General features: G+C 37.8%; 1 protein-coding gene across 1 annotated transcript in view; it reads right to left on the bottom strand.

Moving 5' to 3' along the window:
• Positions 1-22,115, bottom strand: part of CDC123 (cell division cycle 123) — a 41,620-nt gene that overhangs the window by 15,792 nt on the left and 3,713 nt on the right. Inside the window, exons 3-10 of the mRNA XM_075024689.1 lie at positions 21,703-21,757; positions 20,864-20,896; positions 17,251-17,346; positions 16,425-16,531; positions 8,601-8,649; positions 6,878-6,953; positions 3,782-3,904; positions 58-86 (exon numbers count right to left, since the gene is read on the bottom strand). Of these exons, the coding sequence (XP_074880790.1) occupies positions 58-86; positions 3,782-3,904; positions 6,878-6,953; positions 8,601-8,649; positions 16,425-16,531; positions 17,251-17,346; positions 20,864-20,896; positions 21,703-21,757 (568 nt within the window). The remainder of the gene's footprint in view (positions 1-57; positions 87-3,781; positions 3,905-6,877; positions 6,954-8,600; positions 8,650-16,424; positions 16,532-17,250; positions 17,347-20,863; positions 20,897-21,702; positions 21,758-22,115) is intronic.

Raw genomic sequence — 22,115 nt, 5'->3', positions numbered from 1 at the left:
TGTAGCATTTCAGTTTCCACAGAATAAACAATTACATACAACCTATTGTTCACTTACCCTGCTGTCTCTGTACACATCAAAAACAACTGAAAAGGAGGGAAAAAAAAAAACTATGTTAATCTTAAAAGATATACAATTTCACAGAAGATGTCTAAATCCGAATAGATACTTGTGTACACAGCACAATCTGCAAAGTCAATATGTCTAAAGAACTGCAAGCCAGAATTAGGTTCATTTCCACAAGGGAGCTGAAACATTTCAAGAACTATTGTTAATGCACAGAGAGATCGGCTGCCAGGTTTTTCCATTTAATATTGGTTTCTTCTGTTAGTTTTTCCCCCCAATGAAGAACATTTGATAAACTCTTAGCACAGGGAGAAGCTTATCTTCGACATTACTGCTGTTCGTTTTACAGCAGAACGGAGAAATTTCAAGGAAGGATCAAGACTCCGCTGTGCTAGACATTGCACAAACATTTAATATGAGAAAATTCCTGCTTGAAGGAGATTAGGACTTCAGCAAATAACAAGACAAACAGGTTGTAGGAACAAAGGGGTTGGTGGGCGTGCTGAGAAGGAGGTGGCAGTGAAATGGCTATGTTTAATGTAACCCAGAGCAGATACAGCACACCTACTGATTATCAACAGCTCTTTCAAACAGACCCTTTGCTACTCAGTGACTGACGCAAAGCTGCCTTGTGTAGCTCCATTGTTGTCCCTCCCCTTGACTTAATTAAGTGTGAATCTTTGTACAAGTATCTTTCTATTAGCTTCTGTTCTGTATGGTTAAACAAATCTTTGATTTGTCTTTCTATTCAGCTAGGGAAATCGACAGATAAGCATTCAGGCATGACTACATGCAGAAGTTGTACCAGTTTAGCAGAAAGAAAGCAAAAAAAAAGAAAGCCAGATTTAGAAAAACCTCAGACAAATGCTGTATTGTCACTTCCTTCACTAATCAGGAAGGGAATATTTCAGCTAAGAAATTTCCCAATACAAGCAGGATAAACTAAACTCAGGATATGACTGAAGAACACTTGAGCCTCAGCGACTACTCAGGAAGCTGCCCGTCAGTAACAGGGATGTTGATTGATCACATCCATGCATGTAAAGCTACTCAGCAGCTTCATTAACATTTCATGCAAAGTTGGCTGGGCTAAGGGCAAACCACAACTCAAGAGCACCAAAGCCAGTCATATAACTGTTTTTGACCATATAGCCTAAAAATCCACGCAGCTGTTTGCACAAGCTCAGTTACGTCAATTTAAAAATGTCACTGTGGAATTAAGTGCTATATTTTCTCAAGAAGACAAGCCCTTGGTGGCTAATCAACTCATCAATGCAAAGAGGAGTATAGCAACCCTAGATTTCTTCTCCAGCTGTTCAACTGAACTTGTTGCCTGTACATGTACTCTCATTAGTCATATTCCATTAATGGAAAACTTGCGTCTGAGCTTTAGTATAAAATTACGCCTCTCAGCTTAAAGCAAGCCTATGGCAATCATTGAGGCTAACGGCATTTAGTGGGATTTACATCCCCGTTAAGACTGATTGCGCATTGGTGACTAGTTCAGGACGCTCGCAAAACACTTAACAGAGAAGAAAACCTGAACTGCTCCCTCTTTTTAGGGACCACCTCAGAGCAGGAGTGTTGTGTGCCAGCGAGACTGTAGTAAAACTTTACCAGCAATTGCTCAAAATGGAGAGTAAGTATGAACACCTCCAGAACACCCTTCTTGCTGGGCTCTTATGAAAGGTATTTAGAAGGTTCTAACAGCATTTAGAAGTATTTATAAAGCATTCACCCATCTGTTATCCTACTGCTCTGACTCAACTCTTCCATCTGGAGATGCTACCAGACCAACTGGAAAAAGCAGAGCAAACAGCATCAAAATCCCCAACGAAACAAGAAGTCAGGAAAAAAGCTATAATACCTTCCCTTTTAAAAGCAAACAAAACAAGCAAACCCAGATTTTTATTGTTAACAACACATATGCTACCAGACAGCAGATCAAGGGATATGATTAGGGATTAATGAAAGGTGGTAAAAAAGACAAAAACCAGAAGACATTTTCTGTGTGGCACTTCTCTGCAGATGGACAAGCCACCAGCATTTAGTGCCTAAGAACAAAAGGTTAACAAACCTTCGTCCCAGAAGGTCACCCTGAAATGTCCGTTTCCCAGAAGGTAATTCGGATGGCATAGTTTTACATCCTTTACATAAGATGACACTTCAGATCTTTCAGTTCACCCGACAGCAGTTTCAGGGCCTAAATCTAGGCATCAATTTCCAAAAATAGTGCCCTGAATTCTTATCTATCAGTTGATTACATACCAGCTAAAATTACATTGGAACACAGAGGAAAATTAAAAGGCAGTAATCAGAACATCAGATCTATATGACTGATCTAACTTCAGAACTTTAGGGCTATAGACCTATTAAATTAGTATACTGATTTCCAGACTACCAGTCTTCTCCAAGCAGTGGTGGTCCTTGAGAACTTCTCTGGGCTGAAATAAGGGAACCCTGCAGAGTCAAATTATTAAGAATTTTAATGTAACAGAGACTGGTATTAGAAAGTATCTTTTTCAGAAAGTCAGACAGGACAGATCTATTTGACTGCTCTGGTGGCTCAGCAAAATAACCATGTTCAAAACTTACCTAAAGGTTGAGTTTTCAAAGCTTCCTAAAAGACAATACAACTGCCAGACAATTCTTATGTTTAGGTACTTTACTAAACTGAGGTTTGGTCTACGCCAGACCCAATTTAAATTTCTTCATCATATTTTTCACCACTACTGATCACCCATCGCAATGGAACACTATTCAATTCTCACTAAACCATATCAGGAAACTATTTCCAATAAAATTTGCAAAGGACTCCACATTTAAAGAACAAGACAATTCACTTGTGCTGCTTAGGTGTATAAAATACTGTGGCCTTTATTCAAAAGTTTCAACAGCTAAACTCCTGTGCGTCAATATTCTAGGAGAAATTATTATAAAACTTCTTGAAAAAAAAAAGCTTTCTTCAAGGAATACCTCAATAATTTCACAGCAAACATCTGACAACATCTTTATAAACAAGACTTCTTCTTACTACTGAATGCCTTTTGTTAAGCATTTCCTACCTCACTTCTCAGGTTTAGAATTTTTCTTAATTAAAAACAAGTATAAGGGGAAAAAAGCCTTAAAAAAAAAAAAGTCATTATGTCTGCTGAAGGGACCTTTCACTCATTCGTCGTGTTTTCCTGAAAAGCTCCAGCCTATTTCTTCAGGGGTTTTTTTGTTGCCAATTTCATAGCCATTCAAAAACTACATTGCTTTGCACTCTCTAGCCACAAGAGCTATAAGACTCTCCCAAGTTAAAAAGAACCAAGCGCTGTGAAAGCAATACCTATGAAGAGAGAGCTGCATATCCACAGACTTAAAATATTGGGGATGCCATTATTTATTGAGAAGTACCCATTTTAACATTGATCTCCAGCAGTAAATTGGAATTTAGCATATTGCAACGCAGTGCACTGTGGAGGAAACAAGCCTGGCTCAGCAACAGCAAGGGGGCAGGAGGACAGGTCTCATTTCTGTGGAGTTTGGCCTGCAAGCCCTTTCAATTTCAAACCTCCCAGTACCCTGCAAAAAAACTTCAGAGAGCTAGACCCTTCATTTCTGTTTTTAAGTCTTTGTAGCTATGTGTGCAATAAGTATTTAAAAACCTTCATAAACATCCTTTTTCCCTCCCCCATGCTCCCCTTGCTAATTGAAGCCTTGAGATACTTACAGTCTTCATCCAAGAATTTATACTGTATGTGTTTCTCGAAAAACTCCTGTATTGATCTACAGATCTCCTCATGTTGCTTAGAGATATGATCGTAGTATTGAGTGTAGTCCCTCTGTGATATACCTGTCAATAATTTTAGTTCATTATAAAGAGCTTTAGGCATTCAAAAAACCCAACCAGACAAAATGCAGTTACCACACACATGCACATTATAATTTATATTCCAGAAGATGGGGTTCTGCCAAGTTTCAACTATTACCAATGACTTCCTGTTTAGCTTTACTCTCCTGTACTTAAAGCACTTCCATTAGGAATCTTTTGCTTGAACAGTTCTGTCCTACATTTTGTGAACCTCACTTTATATGTACATGCTTTGACTATTTTTAAGTGAATTTCAGGAATAACCTTTGCCTATATTTAAGTTTCCAGTTCCTGTCTTTTGCTTTCCATTTTATTCCCCCTGGTTACTCTGGTCAAAAACCTTTTCTGTTCTGCACATCAGATGTAGGGATCAGAATTTGGAACCATGAAATGAAAAGGGTAGAGGCTAAGGTTGCACATTAGCAAAGATGATAGATCCTAGCATACCATAAAGATTCTCATTTAACCAATTTTTTAAGCATTGAATAATGCGTACCTGTTTGATAAGGCACTACAGGTGAAACCTTAAATCCTAAAATCAATGAGATGGCATGCAGTCTAGTACCTTATTTCTCCCATTTGCCCCCTTGTGAGCTGTCTTGCATATCTGACATTAGATAAAATATCCCAGCTACGTCACAAGCTCTTAATTTCACACATTTGTTTGTCCACAAGACAATAGCTTAAGTTGAAATCAACAGGATTATACACTTGCATGCATCTTACATGACAGAAGTTCTCATACAGGATGTGTCAACATAAGCCACTGCAATACCCTGCTGGACAAATGTCAAATCAAGACCTGCCCCATCACTGCAGGATGAGTAACTCATGCTATTTAGGGAAAGAAAAAGCCAGAATCCCCCAAGAAAAATGTATCAATGATGGCAGTTTGCTGTTTTAACCATATACAAAACACAGAGATTAAGTTTTATTGTAATACAATGCTGACTACCTCCAAAGATGTGCTCTTTAAAGAAGTTCATATAAAGTTTATGACGTCAGTGGAACTTTCAATTATTAATACCACTGCAAAGCTTAACTCAGGTTTAAAAACAAAAACCAAGAGATGGTGGTGTCTCAGGGGATGCAGATGCGTAACTGCAAAATCATTCACTACACTGTGCAAGTATCACCCCTTAGTTTGACTGACAGGCTTATTAATTTTAAAAGCATGGGAACATGTGAAAAATCTTGGAACTGTCTTCAGAAATGCAGCTGGAGTGCTAAAAAAAACCCATACTGGTATATCTACAAGGTTTCAAAACCTAGTAATGACATGTACAGAGTGTTTAATTAGCCAGTGTACAAATGCTTTGAGGATTTGAAAGTAAGTATCACTATATATATTCTATAATAAATCTACATTCAGATGTTTTAGAGGTTATTAACAGTGATGCAGATCTCTGGCAGTTGTGGTGTTCCAGCAGCATGTAACAGGACAGGATTCAGCTCTTCCTCCTCCAAAAAGCTATGTGAGTAGCCATTAAGCAATACTGGCTTAATGGAGAATCTCTGCTATTAGCAAGATAAACTCTGTTACAGAGAACTGTAATAAACCCTGCAATTGGCATGAGTGGAGAGAGAATGGGAAGATGAGCGTAGAAGTACCAGAAGGAACAGCCAAATAAAAGGGCTGAGAACGGTATGTGTTGACAGCACCTAGATTAGCACATCCCAAAACATCTATGTGCAGCTCCATAGGACACCCAGATCAGCAAACAAAGAACAGGGAGTATGTTCCTAATGATTCACAGAGGTGGGACAGGATGGAGCAACAAATTGCTGACAGCTCCTAACAGGTACAAAAAGGCACATCCAAAACAAGCACAGTCACCATGCTGAGAAGAAGACAGGAGAAACAATGACTAGATAGCTAATATCCCTTCCATATCATCACAAGGAACCCTGGGCAGACCACTTGTACGCATGCGTCTTAGTGCTTGTGAGTATGTAGGTATGAGACAGACAAAATGAGCAAACTTGGTTTTATTTTAAAGCAAAAAAATCACCTTCTGGGTTAGAGCTTTGCTACATCACTGCTGTAACATTTCCTTGTTAGAAGAGTTTAGGCAGATTGATTCAATCTTAAGGACAAATGTGCACCAGTCCTGTGCCACTTACATTTCTGTTCATCTTTAAAGATTCCATGGTAGACCACACCAAAACTGAATTCAAACTCCAGAATAGTATTTAGCCTGAAATTCAACCCCTCAATTCAAGCACCTGTATGTGCACTAGATGTCTAAGCTCCTGTAACAGTCAGCAGAGAACAGTCAATACATCCAGAGGGGTATAACTCAGCTAAATTTACCCTAGAGCTGCCAAAATGCATGCTCTAGCACAATCTGCCTGTCCTCCAGCTGTCACAGGTCTCCCGATACACCCACCAGCTCTTTGCACACTGTGCATACCCTAGCTGTTCAGTGCCACTTGAAACATTTTACATTTAGGATTTCAAACCAGAGTAACAGACTGACAGGTTTTCCGACTTGGCTACACTGAATATAATATGAACTCAGACACCTCATACACCTGCGGACATGTTCTGACCTCCCCTACTTTCTGCATGTAATATCCACATGTGGTCATGTTTTATCAGCATAATACCCAACTGCCTCTGTGTTCATTCTGCAAGCTGGCTACGATGCAATTTGCTCCTGAACGTAATAGTCACTTACAAAACAGCGTTTGGGTGAAGTTTCTGAGTAAGCAATCAGAATTAAGAATATTCCCACTGTAATATTGAGCATATGGTATCATCAGGCTTTCAAATACAGTGGAAAAAGAAATGTGGCACACCACATTTTAAATTACAGAAAGAAGAAGAAAACATTAATTCCAGAAATGAGGTGTGATAAGAAAGAACTGTCTTCAGACTTAGCTCTGATTCAAGGAATCAGAGAAACTCCTGAGAACTTCACCTAATAATTTTATCTTTAAGAAAATCCTTACCTATAAGTTTGTTTTCCTTGACAAAGCATCTGAATTCTGCACCAGGGATTAGTTCACACCATTTGCGAAGAACAAGCTATAGAGGAAAAACAAATGACAAAGTATTGTTTCAGAAAGGTAAGAGGTAACTTTTTGTCAACAGGTATACCTTCTAGATCTACAGTTTTGCTGTAGTGATAAGATGACCTCTGAAATTATTCCTGATACAAGAAAATAAAAGAATCTTAACCTGCAGTTCACATAATCATCTTAGCAAATACTTCAAAGCAATTAGACTTAATATTAATTTCATAAAATCACAGAATGCTTTCAGTTGGAAGGCACCTTTAAAGACCATCTAGTCCAAACTAGTTTAGAGTAGAAAGGTTCAGACTGGACATAAGAAGAAACTTTTTCACCATGAGGACTGTCAAGTATTGGAACAGCTCCCTCATAGAGGCTGCGCAGCCTCCATCCACTGAGGCTTTCAGACCAGATTTGGTAAAATGCCAAGCGACCCGATTTGATCTCATCGCTTACCCAGCTTTGACCATGAGAATGTACTAGAGACCTCCTGAGGCCCCTTCCCACCTTAATTACCTTATGCTCTTCCACTCTGTACGGCATTTGTAACTGTGAAATTATTTAGAAACAACTTCAAAGTTACATTAATTGATAAAGCATGGAAAACAAAAACCCTGCTGTACAACACAACAAATCCGTCAAGGAATTGGCAGAAAGTTGCTCCCTAGTCAAAAGAACTGATGAGCAGAATTAAATTTAACCAAATCAACCTCTATTCTGGAACATAACCAAGCAGAATTTTGTGACGCCTTTGAAGGCGCAAACCAGTTAAAATAAGGACGCAGGATAGAAATAGTAACCAAACTATTATAGTCAATAGGACAGACTGCCTGGTAATTAAAGCATATCTCTGGCACTTTCTCAAGTTTCTGCATTTCCTAAGCTGAAGTATTCAGACGGATCCATTATTTTGAAGGCCTCAATTACTGCTACTGGATACTAGAAACTCCCAACACCTATCAACTGCAGTAGAAAAACCTCAGTAATCAAAGATGACATTCTTAACTACAGTGTAAACATGAAATTCTTTGTTCCAACTTTTAGATGTCCTGTATCTTTAAAGCGCATTAGATAGTGCTTTAAAAAAAAGGGTTAATTCACTTTTTTAAATCCTTTTAAGCCCGCAGGATGACTAATGCTATATTTACATAAAAAATATTATTAGAGAAATGACTAGATGCTATCATAAAAGCAATAGCACCACACAGTTTAAAGCATTGTTAACATCTACATCACTAGCTTGACATTTTAATCTGGTAACAAGCATATGAAACAAGATACGATAGACCACTTCAGTTCAGAATGTCCCCAGCCACTACTTCTAGCTTTTCTCTTAGTAATCTCAGTTGTGATATTCACAAGCAGCATACTATCAAGACTATACAACTTTCAGCTGTTGAACTTGTCCTTCCTTGCAAAACCTGACAGACATGAGAGGAAATTGCAAGGAAGCTTCAAAAGTCTGAACCTTAGCTCATCTGATCTGTAATTCAACAAACTCCTTATGACCTCTATTGCTTAACCAGACCTCCCCACACTGTCCAAGCAACACAATTAAAACAAACAAAACAAATTTTATGGGCACATACCCAAGCACAAATGGCACCCTGCCTGTGAGCGATTCATTTAAATTACCTAGAAATCACACAAAGAGTCCTACCTCATAGTCCAAGGAAGGATCAGGGGAATCATCAGTACAGTGAATAAATCTGGAAAAGTAAGGCACAGACATCAAAATCTGCTTTTACATATAAGATTTTAGCCATAGTGAGAAAAATAATCCCAAACTGTGAATCACAAAAACTACTGTTAAATTATCTCCAAGATGTACAAACCAAGTAAATTCAATACATCAATAACAAACCTCCTTTTGACAATTATCGGGGCAGGGGGAATCTGGTTTTATCTAGTTTAATTTGGAAGCACTTATATTTGGACAGGGACGTGGCTAAAATACGAGTGTTTATTCATTGTTGAGTTTTTTCTGTTTGAATCAACAGTGCTGCTCCTTTCCTCTTTATTGTTATGTTGGCGTAACTGGATTCTCAAAGAGCCAGATAAACTTAAGCAATCTAATCTAGTTTCATTGCAGCATGTTTTCCCTAGTACTTTCAATGTTTAACTTCCTAAACCACACAACAGAGACACATCGTCATGCCTTACAGCAGTTCATTTCCATGAGCACGGGATGCAAACCAGCACCACTCCTGACTCCACAGCATGGTATCTTTCTAAATTAAGAGCCTTAAGAAATACTCTTACAAATCTCTTGAGAGTAGGAATAAACAAAACTATTTCCATAACTGCAAGCAGATGTCAAGGTTTTTGTTCCTTGTGAGTAGCTGACTCTGTGTGTCACCTTTCAGGAACTATCAGGCATGGAGGCAGTTATACCCAACTTCTATGCACCTTGTTGTCATTTTACAGCAAACCTTACAATAAATCCTATAACTTTCAAAGGGAATTAGCAAAATAACATGCATTTTCCTTCCAAGTGTACCCCCTGACCTTATTGGCAACAAACTACACTGATGCACAGAGCTGTGTAAAGGGTCACTACTGAGCAACAGTCTTAAATGGCAACATTTATACTATCTCCCTTTGGCACTGAACTTAGTTAAGCAATCCAAAAGTCTAACATCTCTAATACAGTCATTGCATTTGTAAGACATAGCTGTCCAGCCTTTGGTTTGAAGTAAAGAGCTATCGTAAGAGTTCATTCAATATGCTGCCAGCAGAAATAAATTTCACACATTTTAGTTTAGACTTTAATATGCACTACACACAGAAAAGAAGGGTGATAACAGGCATGCATTCCAAAAGTACTGTAATCAAACAGATCATATATATCTGTAAACCTGTGCAAACAGATAACATCCTTCAACTACAGTTTATATTCACTGCAGTTTAAGATCTGTCAAGGAAATAGAAACAAACTCATGAGAGCCTGCAGTTTTGCTAGGGTCAAGATTCCTTACTAGCATATATGCGTACCATGCTCAAGAAAATATCACACACACACAAAAGCAATCATAAATTATATATAAAAAGGCAGCTGAAGTCCAGCACACGGAGTTTTACAGTCACAGCACACTAGGACGTGTATTACCTCTCACAGACTTCCATATCTGAGATCACAGTACCTATAATCTGCTTCATTCCAGGAACAGGCAGCCTTTTCCAGCAGTCAAAAACCAGCCTTATGAACAATCAGAATTATCCCCTGCTCAACCATAAAATATTTTGGGTGAGAGCTATATGCAGAAAGATATTTATTCTTTCCTTATAAGTCAGAAAATTAAATCCTTGGGTGCCATCCCAAGGCACACAGACTGCTCAGGTATTGTTGCCAAATCAAGCAAACAGTCAAAATGATGAATATAGACAAAAATACTGCAAGACACAGTAACGTTATTCTTCTTGAGTCTTAATGACACAGGACAGAGTACAAATGAGGAAAAAATGGGAGAACGCAGCAAAAGACAAAATAAACTCAGGTTTTTTGTCATCTCATTTTCCTTCTGAATAGTATCCTGAATTTTTGTCAAGAAAAGGACATTACTATCATTCCTTTTTGGAGGGTAAATTTTGGGCAACCTGTGGTAGTTGCAATTTTGTATTTTTTACCAACTTATTGTAGCATTAATTGTTCAGACCCAGCTGAATTCGTCCATTACATATGGCCTTTTGATCGTAAGAGGCAGGAAGCTAAGCGGGGTTTCTTTAACCCACATCCTATTCAGGTTTGGAGGTACTTGAAAGAAGAGTCAGAAAGACTTCAGGAACCCAAAATTGAGAGATATCTGGGCTCTCTTTTCTGAAGCCTTTGAAAATTGTAATTTTGAATACTACTATGGGTGAAGGAATTAAACTGTACTGCTTATAGGCCTTGTGCTGTGGTCAACAGCTTATTTACAGATTTATACTTAGACATCAAAAACAGAAGGATCAAGGTCTCTTGATATGTAGTAGCTGTACGTTAATCTCCAAATGCATATACTTTGCAACAGGACACACTACATGAAGCCATTATGGGGTTCAGTTTTCAACACTGAGAAAAGCAATTTAAGAGGGTTTGTAAGACCTCGAGTACCTATGCTGCTAAGAGAGCCATGAACTCATTTGCAAATCACTGAGATTATTCTATGGATAACAAACTATTATGAATATAACAAGGATTGTAAAAGTTATTCTGTACCTGACAGTTCCCCTGCTATCATCTCAGTTTATTTTAAAACCTTAATTAAAAAAAAAAAAAAAAAAAAAAGGAGGAACTGCTAACAGTCTTTGAACTGCATCTTTATTTCTTGAATATTGAACCTTGCTTGAAATTTAAGGACTAAAAGAATTAGGAAATTCATGCACCATTCAGAAGAGGATCTTGTACTACACATTGTAAATTGCTAGGAAAAATGGGATGTGAGTAAACCCTCAAGAAAAAAAAATCATCAAAGGCCTCATTTTCCACATCCTCTCATGTGGAACTGTCTACCTCGAAATAGGTTATACTGATGTCTAAACCAACAGCTACCGTTCTTGAAAAAAGGTATCCTGAGTGCCAAGTCACATTTTTATGAGCCAACACTGCCTCCTATGTTCTGTTAGGAGAACACAGGCTGTGACTCCTCAACATCTCAGAAAAACTTTGTAATTTCTTTACAATTTGTAATTCGATATTTAGAAGCATTAAGTCTGGTATCAAAAACGTAGTCAGAATGCTAGCTTAAAAACAAAAAAGACCGAAACATCTGCAAGCTTTTAATGTTAAACAATGTGCTTAGGAGCCTGATGGGCTAAACCTCACCCAAGAGCAGACTTTCTCACTTGATCTCAGAAACAGGCACTGACATTCTAACCAAGCCCTCTTAGAAACACCTAAATTAAAAAAAAAATGCATCTCCCTTCATGTTCCTTTGTATCTTGCACATTAGTACATTTGGAAACTTTTCCTTGGCCCAGTGGGAGTTGTTTCATTTGCTCTGTTAACCTAGTAGATGTTTCTTACCTACTAAATGTGGCATAGATGGTCCCTTCACTCTGTTTCCTGGGCTTAGGCAGGGTTGAGTAGCTACTTTTACACTCTTTACTTCACCTGCCTAACCAGCTTCTTGAAAAGTTTTCAGGAATGAACTTCTAGAAGTAATCGGTCCATAGCACCAGCTGGTCTAGTAAAATACTGAGAGTCAATTTACAACACTTAAGTGCACATCAGAAAACAGCCATTCTTGCATGTGACTCGTACTCCCCCTCTCTAAGTCGTCAAAGGGCAATCCCTGCAAACGATGTTCTCTGCATCAGGTTGCTTTTTCAACAAGGTTGAACTTACAGGACTTTTTATTTCACCTCTACAGTTGTGATTATTAAACAACTGGAAAAATAAGAACACTTTAGCATTCAAAATCTCAGTAGTAGTGCCTGCAGATCTAAAACATCCAGTATTGCCCTGCAGAACAGGAACAACCTCTGAAGTCTGACAAAATTTCCAAGGTTTATTAACAAGCATGATGTAACAAGCAGCTTATCTTATAATTGAAAAGGCATCAGCCTATAATCAGAACTATTGCTAATATTTATACCAATCTCAAGGTGGGCAATCATGTCTTAACAAGATGTAGTCCTCACATTCTAACAATAAGGAAGAAAACTGTGTTCTAAACCAATACACTCAACAGTGCTTTAAAAGGATTTTTGTTCAAAAGAGGAGTTTTAATTACTTAACAGAAATCCTAATTACAACCGGAATTATTTTTTTTTAATCACATATCCATTACACTAACTTTTTGAAAGTCTACATTAAAACCTGAAAAGTTAAGGATCACACCACCCACAATTTTTTTGTGAACTCGGCTAAGTAAAATGCAATGCTTACTTTGAAGCAGAAACATCGACTACATTAATGAGTGAACTGCTGTGAAGTCTTTGTTAATTTATACAAAATTAACAAGGAGGAAAGTTAACTCATTATTCTGAACTTTTCAACCAAACGAAGTGTCAACATCATGAGAGAATCCAAACACTTAAAATAGTCAAAAGGTTATCTCGTCACACTCAGTATATTTGCATTAAGGCTGTATTTTTTAATGGTTTGTACTGAAGTATTGCATAGCTGAAGTCTTCTTGGAACTTGCAACGGTTTGAGAATTACAGCAAGGGCAGTTCCTTGACTTGAACAATGTATGGATTGATACCAGATAAGCAGATAGGAAATGGAAGAGGAAGGAAGAGGCAAAGAAAGTCGTTTGCCTTAAGTGTGACATCACTGGCAAACCTGGATTAAGAAACAGATCTTCAAATTGCCATTGCAAAGTCTTTTCCATATTATGACCCATGAAGTGGATTTTTAAATTCATACAGTTGAACAGAAAACAAAACAACAAATAAAAAAGGGTATTCAACATTTCAGCTGTTACTTATGCCAGGCAAGAAACTTCTAGACCGTACTGAGTATTAATGAAAGAAGCAGAAATACAGTGCATTTATCCCTTCTCCAACTAGCCCTTCCAAGGGATTTGGATGTATTATGTAACCAATTTTCATTTGTTCAGCACTTTGGGTTCTTATGCGAGCTACATTTTTAGTTTCTGCTTGCTAAGGACTAGGGAACTGGCAGCTAATCAATAGTATAATTAAGGAAGACCACCATTCTGATTCAGCAATAATCATTTCACTGTTTGGATGGGGACATTTTGTACAAATAACTTAGCAGTTCAGAAATACCATGCACAGACTGGACAATAATATGTGCTTTAATCAAGTACAACATATTCATAAAATATAAGATACATGGAGACCAAAGTGATTTTACACATTACACACGTTCCCCTAGTCGTAAGTACAACTTCCATGCAAATTCATGGAAATCGGAAGGCTGCACTGCCCATGTTAACTCTACCTTACCAAAACAACAAAGCCTGTTCTGACAAAAAAATCCAACCCCATAACCCAAATTTAAACCAACATTAGATTAGACTTTATAGGAAGGGAAATAAATACAACACTTCTCGAATTAAAGTTAACCTTTAGATTAGCTGGTGATCCCACAATCAATTCATAAGGTTTGCTTATTTACCACCCACTAGCTGAACTGTGCTATCTGGCAGCGCATTTGGTCTTACACACTGGAAAAGGAGTTTAAATAGATTGGACTACTGCAATTTGAGGTGTTGTCTTTCAGCTAGAGATTATTCTCCCACAGCAGGGCCAGTAGAAGAGAGCGTGCCTGTTACAGGCTGCTCAGCCACTAACATTCTTAGTCTGGTGTGAACTTAAGGTAAAATTATTGATGGTTCAAGTTAACACCCATGCTGTGAAATCTCACAACATAGGAGCTAGAATGCATGCATTACCTCTACAACTAAGTCAGCACTGCCTGCAGAAAGCAAGGTGAATAGCTGAGGCACTAACTTTACCTGATGCGAGATAAAACCTGACAGAAAATGCACTGATTTCAGTCTCAGTGAAGGTGGTCAAACCAACTCATTCTACCATACAAATGGTACAAACTAAGAGCGCAAACATACACACAGAGTTGCCACATCTTCTAAATCAAGTGGTGCTTGCTAAACACTTGATTGTGTCCCAAACTCATTAGAAAATGGTTAACCAACAGGAATTCTCCAAGGAGCTCAGGGTACTTTTTGCTGAACTCTTTATACATGGGGATAGTAGAATAAAAAACCCATATTATTTAATATTCACAGAGGGGTGATACAAAGTGTACCATTCTTTCCAGACCCGCAAGACTCAGTCCTGAAAGCAATTACAACAAAGGACACATTAAATTTTAGTGCTCAACCCTCTGAGCAAACCATCTTCAAGACACCTGGCCAAGTCACCTAGCCTCCCATTAGGGGGAACCATGAAAAAAAGCTCCTTGGTAAGGCACCAAAGTCTTCTGAGAATCACTATTCATGCACCTCTGAAATGTAAAATACAGATTTCTCATCTCCCCCATCCCTTTCATTCTCTATGACCCCAGAATCATGATTTCTCAATGCTCATAATTGTTTCCCTAGTCCAACATACTTCTCAAACTGCCTTCTCGCTCCAGCGGCTTCTCCCCTCAGTCTCTTCCTCTGCACCTCATAACGTTGTAGGTTAGACATAATGTGAAACCTAGCATCAGAATTGGACTGACAGTGTTGCTAGCACTCCATAGATGCAGAGATAAGGATGAGGATGTTGCTACCTATCATTTTTTTAATGTACCAACAAACTGGGGGAAAAGTGTGTTATTAGAGTTGCAGGAATAAAAAAAGAAGGCAGTTGCACAGCATTATTGCAACTGGTTTCACATTTTAGGCAAAACAATTCTTACCAGGTCATAAGCTACTTAACACAGGACTATTGTGCTTGGTAACTCTATAAAGCACCTAGAACAAGGGCCCTGCATTTGATTGAGTCTCCCAAGTATTGCAGTAAAATAAATAAGCATTGAATAATTACTGGAAAGCAATCTCTTGGATACCAAGCCATGGATTGCCCTTTTACTTTGAAATTCTGCTTTTCTGAAAAAAAATACTAGTAATAGTAACAAGAACATTAAATTCCAGTAATTTTATTTTCTTTCACAAAAAGGCTGTATTTTAGATATGAGTGACATGACTCAGATGCAGGTACTACACGAGGAAACTGTTCCTATACAATTAAGTATTCTCTTCATATGAGCAGATAAAATAGACCCCAAGCACAGCATATTTGTAATTTTATCTGTAACTATTATCTCTAATCACAGTTCCTGGAGTGCTTTTGTTCCAGAGCTACAAGAACTTGGATTCAGAAGGAGCTCTAGGAATTTGTTAGCAGGAGTCTCAGGCATCTTCCAGGCAGCCACACAAACTTCAACAGCTTTAAAATTTGAAAGGGACATAAAGTCACGCTGTATTACCATTAGCAGTGCCAACAATAAGGTAAGTAGCAACAAGTAAATGCCAAGAGGGTTGGGAAGGCAAAAAACCCAAGATTATAACAGCACTTGCTCTGGAAAGCAACTCAATAAAAATGGTCTTAGTCCACGGTGTCATTTTGCATGTTCTACTTTAATACATCTTCCTGTTTTGCTTTTCACTCATTTGCATATTAAAATCAAGAGAATTAATATAAGAATAAAATGGAGGCTGCTCCTCTCTTGTTCACTGAAGCTAGGTAAACAATTCTGGTTTACTAGGAAAGACTCACAGTAAGTAACAATGAAGATAATTTGCCTCACAGTTCTCTGCACTAAATTGGACCTGGCTTTTATTTTGCACAGTGCAGGGAGACAAACAAGGAGGAGGGGAGGGATGAGGGGAGCTTCAAAGAACAACTAACTTATTACTGTACCTGAACAACTTTTAAACATGAATATGTATTTTTGTATCAGATATTTATCATTACTGTACAGTAAAGAGTAAGATTTTTCAAAAGAACTGAAAAGTTACCCTCAGAGGGTTGGGGGGGGTTTTGACAGGATAGAAATAAGATTGTCTGCTAGAAATCTACTTACGGCTGAGTGAGGTCACGAGTAATGAAGTCTGAACTCTTAAAGAGGAGGAAGATGTCACTAAGAGCTTTACATTTCAGAGAGCTGTTCATTGCTATCCAGTAGGCATCCTAAACAAAAAAGATTATCATCCAAAAATGATGCACCTTTACCAGCAGGAAGGAATGCAAGCTGCAGATCTATCTAAATATTACACATCATTTGAAATACAGACAGAAAATTATTTTTTTATTTTGAGGAAAACTTCATGAGCTGTTAGAAGAGACACGAGTTATTGCTTTTCTTATGAATACTCTGTTGAAAACAGAGCAAATCCATTTAAAAAATTAAGTTTTTGCCTTGCTGCTTCCAGGCACTTTTCTTGGAACGCTTGATTGAATACAAGTTTCCCTTGAGAATATGATACAAAAACATTTGGGTGTACCCAACCTTAAGGTATAGTTAGAGTACCTAAAAATAACTAGAGGGAAGTTTATTGCTTTTTTAAAAAATGTGGGTTTTTTAATCTTTATCTCAGGCAAAGTTTTCAACTAGTATCCTAAATGAGAAGAGTCTGACCATCATACTGTTATCTGTGACAAGGATACAGGGTTTTATGTAAGAAAGACAGTGATGTCTTGCATCAGCCTCACCAAACAGTGCACCACCTAGCTCTAATCCACCAGAACAATTTGCTGTATCATATACTTCACTGATATCTTGTCTATCACTTCTTCCTTCATCGGAACCACTAGTCTCTTCTACTTTCCAACACATCAAGATAAAACAAAACAAATAAAAAATTCCTGATTATAACATCTGTTACAAGTTTGGGAGTCAGCATTCTTACCCTTGGAGCACTCCAGTTAAGTTTAGGGAAAACACTACCACCCAAGGAAGTTATTGCTTCTTGAACTTTAGCTGCGAACTCAGGAAATTCTGGTGCCTGAACAAAGAACAACAACAACAAAAAATATCAGTTTCAATACATTTAATAGTGAACTCTAGCCATCTTCTAAATACCATTAGAAATACATATTGTAGAAGGAATAAACCTGTCCAAAATCGGGAACCAAGAACCCCACAAAAATAATGTATTTGTAGAAATAAAAGAGTCAACTCTGACATTCTTTCAATCAGAGAAAATTGAAAATATGTCTCCAGTTCTCACTCTCATTGCTAGCAAGATTCCATGAACTTCAGGGAAAAACCCGAAACTTCATAACATTCACCATGAAAGCTGCAACAGCTGGCAAACATGGAAGTCAAGTAAGCAGACCTTAAATACATACCTGTTGTTTTATACCTGATGGTAGATTATTGTATACAAATAAGATCCAAGAAGATTTAAAAACAAACAAACTTTCAAAAACAGTTTGTTTAGAATTAAGCATCTCTAAAAAAATCTAAAATACAAATGTTGGAGCATTCTGTCAAAATATTAAAAGGTAGAAAGAGATCAGTTCTGTTTTGTAATGGTTCTCTAGTTGCATTTAGGAGCACAGTATGAGAGCAAAAGTAAATAAATCAATTCATAGCCAATTTGAGTGACAGCTCCTCATTTAAGCTTTAGTTTTACAAAATATTGTAATACTTTAACTAATTAGCTCTTAAACTAGGTCTTAAAGTAGCTCCTTAACGATATATTGCATCAAAACAGAGGACACACTGCAAAGGTATGGGTTGGACTAGAAAAATTTGTCTGTAAAGAATATTGTCAATATTGTAAACATAAGACGGGGAAAAAACCCAACTCCTCAGGATGCTATAAACTCCATTCTGAATGTGGTGTGATAGAGAAAACTAGATTGCTGACCTTTCAAATAACATGAAAGGATTTCAGGCATATGTCAAAGATTTTTCATGTAATAGGATTTATAGCAAAAAGTATATAAGAACACTACTTCTGCCTGAGTGTTTTTAAACTCAACTCAAAGATAACTTCTAGGCTAAAGTTAATTGATGCCTCTAAAACAACAAAGCCCTCACAGCCACACAAGTGATCAAAAAAGTTCATACATTTTGGCATCTGCCTTCTGAAGTCCCCCAAATGCAAACACTTAAAAAAAAAAATCCTCTCACATTTTAGCGCAGTGACCTAGACTGAACTTCAAATATTCTGAATCTTTCCTTAGTACGTTACCTAGTCTCCATGGGAAACTACACTTGAAAAACTGAAAAAGCACTTCTCTTACTTTATTTTTAGAGCTTCAGTCAATTCCAGAAATTGTTCCTGCAAGAGGTAAAACTCTTCATCCACTGCATTCTGATCCAATCTCCTCTTGTTTTGACAGAAGTCAGGAGTCACATTATATATGTAATACCAGCACATACTAAGCCTCCCTGGGGAAATGTTACTACCATCATGTCATTTGATTAATACAAGCGAAGAAATATACACAAGAGGATAGCTCTAAGGCTGCACAAACAAGCTGGATTCTAACATTTCCTAAAATTTGAATGCTTGACTTTGCGACTATCAATATTAATGCACATTTTTTTAAACACAGAATTTTCTATAATCCTGTATTCTAATTCTTCTTCAGAATACAGAAGGGGCAAGGGGAAGCAAGTTCCACTTGATGACTCAGGTGGGTCATCATATCAGAATAGCCACAACCACAGCCCACCTTACTGCACCCTGAGCCCAGAAACCAACAGAGAATTATAACCTGGGATTTATCATTAGTAAGATATGAACGCCCTAGGCTGACAGCAAATGCAGAACAGCAGTCTCCAGCCTGTCCCACTATTCTTTACACATTATGTTCCCTAGTGTCTCCCTGTTCAGCTTCCACATCGCTACTTGATCCATTCTCATCTCTTGCAGTTAACTTCAGATGCAGCTCCCCACCCTTCTGCATTCTACAAAGGCTGTTTCTTCACTCTCTTCATCACTGTCAAACTGGTAACAGGCAACACTTAAAAACATAGGAGACTATTTCCATTCACTCACTGGCCTCAGAGCAGTCCCTAGTTTTCAGGTAGAGAAAGAGTATTGCCCATGGATGGAGTCTTTGGCCAAATGTAAGTGTATTTTTGTAGGAACTAGCCACTGGCACAAACCGTGTTCATTATTAACCGTTTTCAAAGTTCCAGGTTTGGTGAAAGACAAAGCCCTGCCAGTCTCTGAACAAAAGCCATCTTGGAGGCCAAACCACCCCTCTTCTTCCTCTGCCCCTGCTTTTATTGCTGAGCATGATGTGATATGGTACAGAGTCTCTCTCAAGACAATTTGGGTCAGCTGTCCTGGCTCTGTCCCCTCTCCTTCTCTTGCCTTCCCCCAGCCTAGTCACTGGGGAGGGGCGTGGGGCAGACCCGGAAAAGAGAAAGCCTTGACAAAAGAGAAAGCCTTGACAATATGCAAGCACTGTTCAGCAACAGCTGAAGGTTAACTCCATCCCAGCTAGCCCCAGTAAAACATCAGCTGTAAAGCTGCAATCAGTACACAGTACACAATACTTACCTAGCTAAACTGAAATCACTCGGCCTATACCCTTCTGATGGGTATCATACCTGTTGATTATATATTTCCTTATTGTGTTGTACACTATAACAAAACCTGATTCAAAAGTCTGGTATTATTTCTTTAGCAACGTTAACATGAGCTTCGCAAAAGGTAAGATGGATACCTAAATGCTTCTTCTGAATAATTTGCAGGCTAAGGCATCTACTTTATCAAAGCTTAGATATTTGAACTGAAGCTACTAGTGTGTGCAGATCTGGCTGCACACTAAAATCTAGACTATAAATACTGTGCAGGCATACGCACAACTCAAAGCAGGGCTGTGTTTATATTGCACCTAATCCAATGTGAGCAATTCAACACTATGTTAAACATTAGGGAGCTAATAGGACTGAGGTAATAGTATCAATGGCAGACAAGTGACACAAGTATATTAACTGTGACAATGATAAGGCAACGGCAAGTTTCAAAAAAGATGTAAAAGATCAAGGAAGCCTGGTTCATATCCATCACGATCCTGATTCTGAGCCAGGCACAATGCAAGGAGAGCATAAAGAGAGGAAAAAAAAAAAAAGATGATAGAAATAAATGTACTTAGGAGGAAATAATGGCACAGGTTTAAGAGAAGAGCTGTGAAAATTGAGCTGCAGGGGCTTCGTTTCTTCTGCATCCAGTCTGATTAAGTAATTGGGAGACATTCAGAGTGGTGAAAATGAAAGACAGCTATATTTAGAGGCATACTTCAGTTCATTTCCTATAGTCTAACAAGTGTGTGATTGTTAGGGATGAAGAAAAACATTTTATTTTTAGTTAAATAAAATTAAGCCAGCAAAACTTTCTTAAAGTTACAGACATCTACACTGCTACTCATCTAGAATGGTCTGAAAAACATTAAATACAGCAACAGATATCTCTAAGTGGCAACAAGTTTATATCACAAGGTTGCAGAAAGGATTCTGCTGACAAACCCACACGTTAGGCTTTTACAGGACCTTACCTTAAGTGTTGTAGTATTCTCATCATCCGACCACTGTTAAAAATAAGAACAAATCAAAGGTCACTGGTTTCCTGAGACATCTTTATGAGAACACCAGAGTTCACATGGCTTCCTACAACATGTAGATCAAATCATTGCCCTGGAGCTCCTGTAGCATAACATCACCATCTTCCCAATTATTACGACTATAAATTAAGACAGGAAAAATACTGTATATTCAGCAGAAGTACTGTTCTAAAGTATGGATAAAAGATGATACCTATATTTTAATTGTGATTTATATCACAAACTTGAACATTTCAGAACTCATAGTCTTCCCTGTCCAAAGCTTGTCTCCAGCACTTCTGTCCTTAGACCCATGATCCATTAGTTTCACTTATATTTCTTTTTCATCTCCTTTTTGTACCTTCTGTCACCTTCCACTTATAACATTTTTCAGCATTTTTCTTATAGAATACCATTCTGAGCTATTATAGCCTCAGAAAGTTTCATTGTTTCTTGAAATAACTCCTCCAAATGCACTCCTTCTTCTAATTCTTCAGGGCATGAAACAGCATTAAGTTCAGTTCCAACATCCTTCAACATTCCCTACTCGTTATTACAAATGCAATTATCAATAAATAAAGAAATTAAAAAGTCTTCTGTGAAAGAGCATAGAAACATTTTAAACCTTCCCTGACATCACAGTATAAATAATGATGTTTTTAAGTTTTTCAAGGCAACTACCACATGATTATTATTTTTGTGAAGTACTCTCCTCACCTATAAATTATGCAGAAAAGGTTATACGTCCGTATTTTTCTCAAGAGACTTGACATTAAGTTGCATTTTATACTGACCTGTATTTCTTCTGCATCATCACTCCCCTCCTGAGCATGACTTGGTGGATCTTCTCTAAAATAAAAAATTAGCAGGAAAAAAAAACCAAAAACCTAAGCACTGGAGTTTGACTTGACCATATACATTACAATTCCATAGCATCTACTGGCTGTTGATCTCAAAATGTTTTTGTAAGATTAAGCCTCAAAACCCCTGGCAGAGTAAAATCAGAGCAAGCCAGTACAGAAAACTGAAGACCCTGGCATTAGACTTGGGCCCTACCCAAAACACTTAGCTTCTTTCAAATCAGCGTATCACTTTCTGCTCTGAAAACACCATAATCAAAGCTTTTCAATACCCTATTAATCATTCTTTTCCAACTTTACTGTACTCTGACAGAAGCACAAATTGAACAAACTTTTTTTTTTTTAAA

Source organism: Buteo buteo, chromosome 4, assembly GCF_964188355.1.
Source record: "Buteo buteo chromosome 4, bButBut1.hap1.1, whole genome shotgun sequence".
Lineage (NCBI taxonomy): Eukaryota > Metazoa > Chordata > Aves > Accipitriformes > Accipitridae > Buteo > Buteo buteo.
This window is presented reverse-complemented; position numbering and strand designations above follow the sequence as displayed.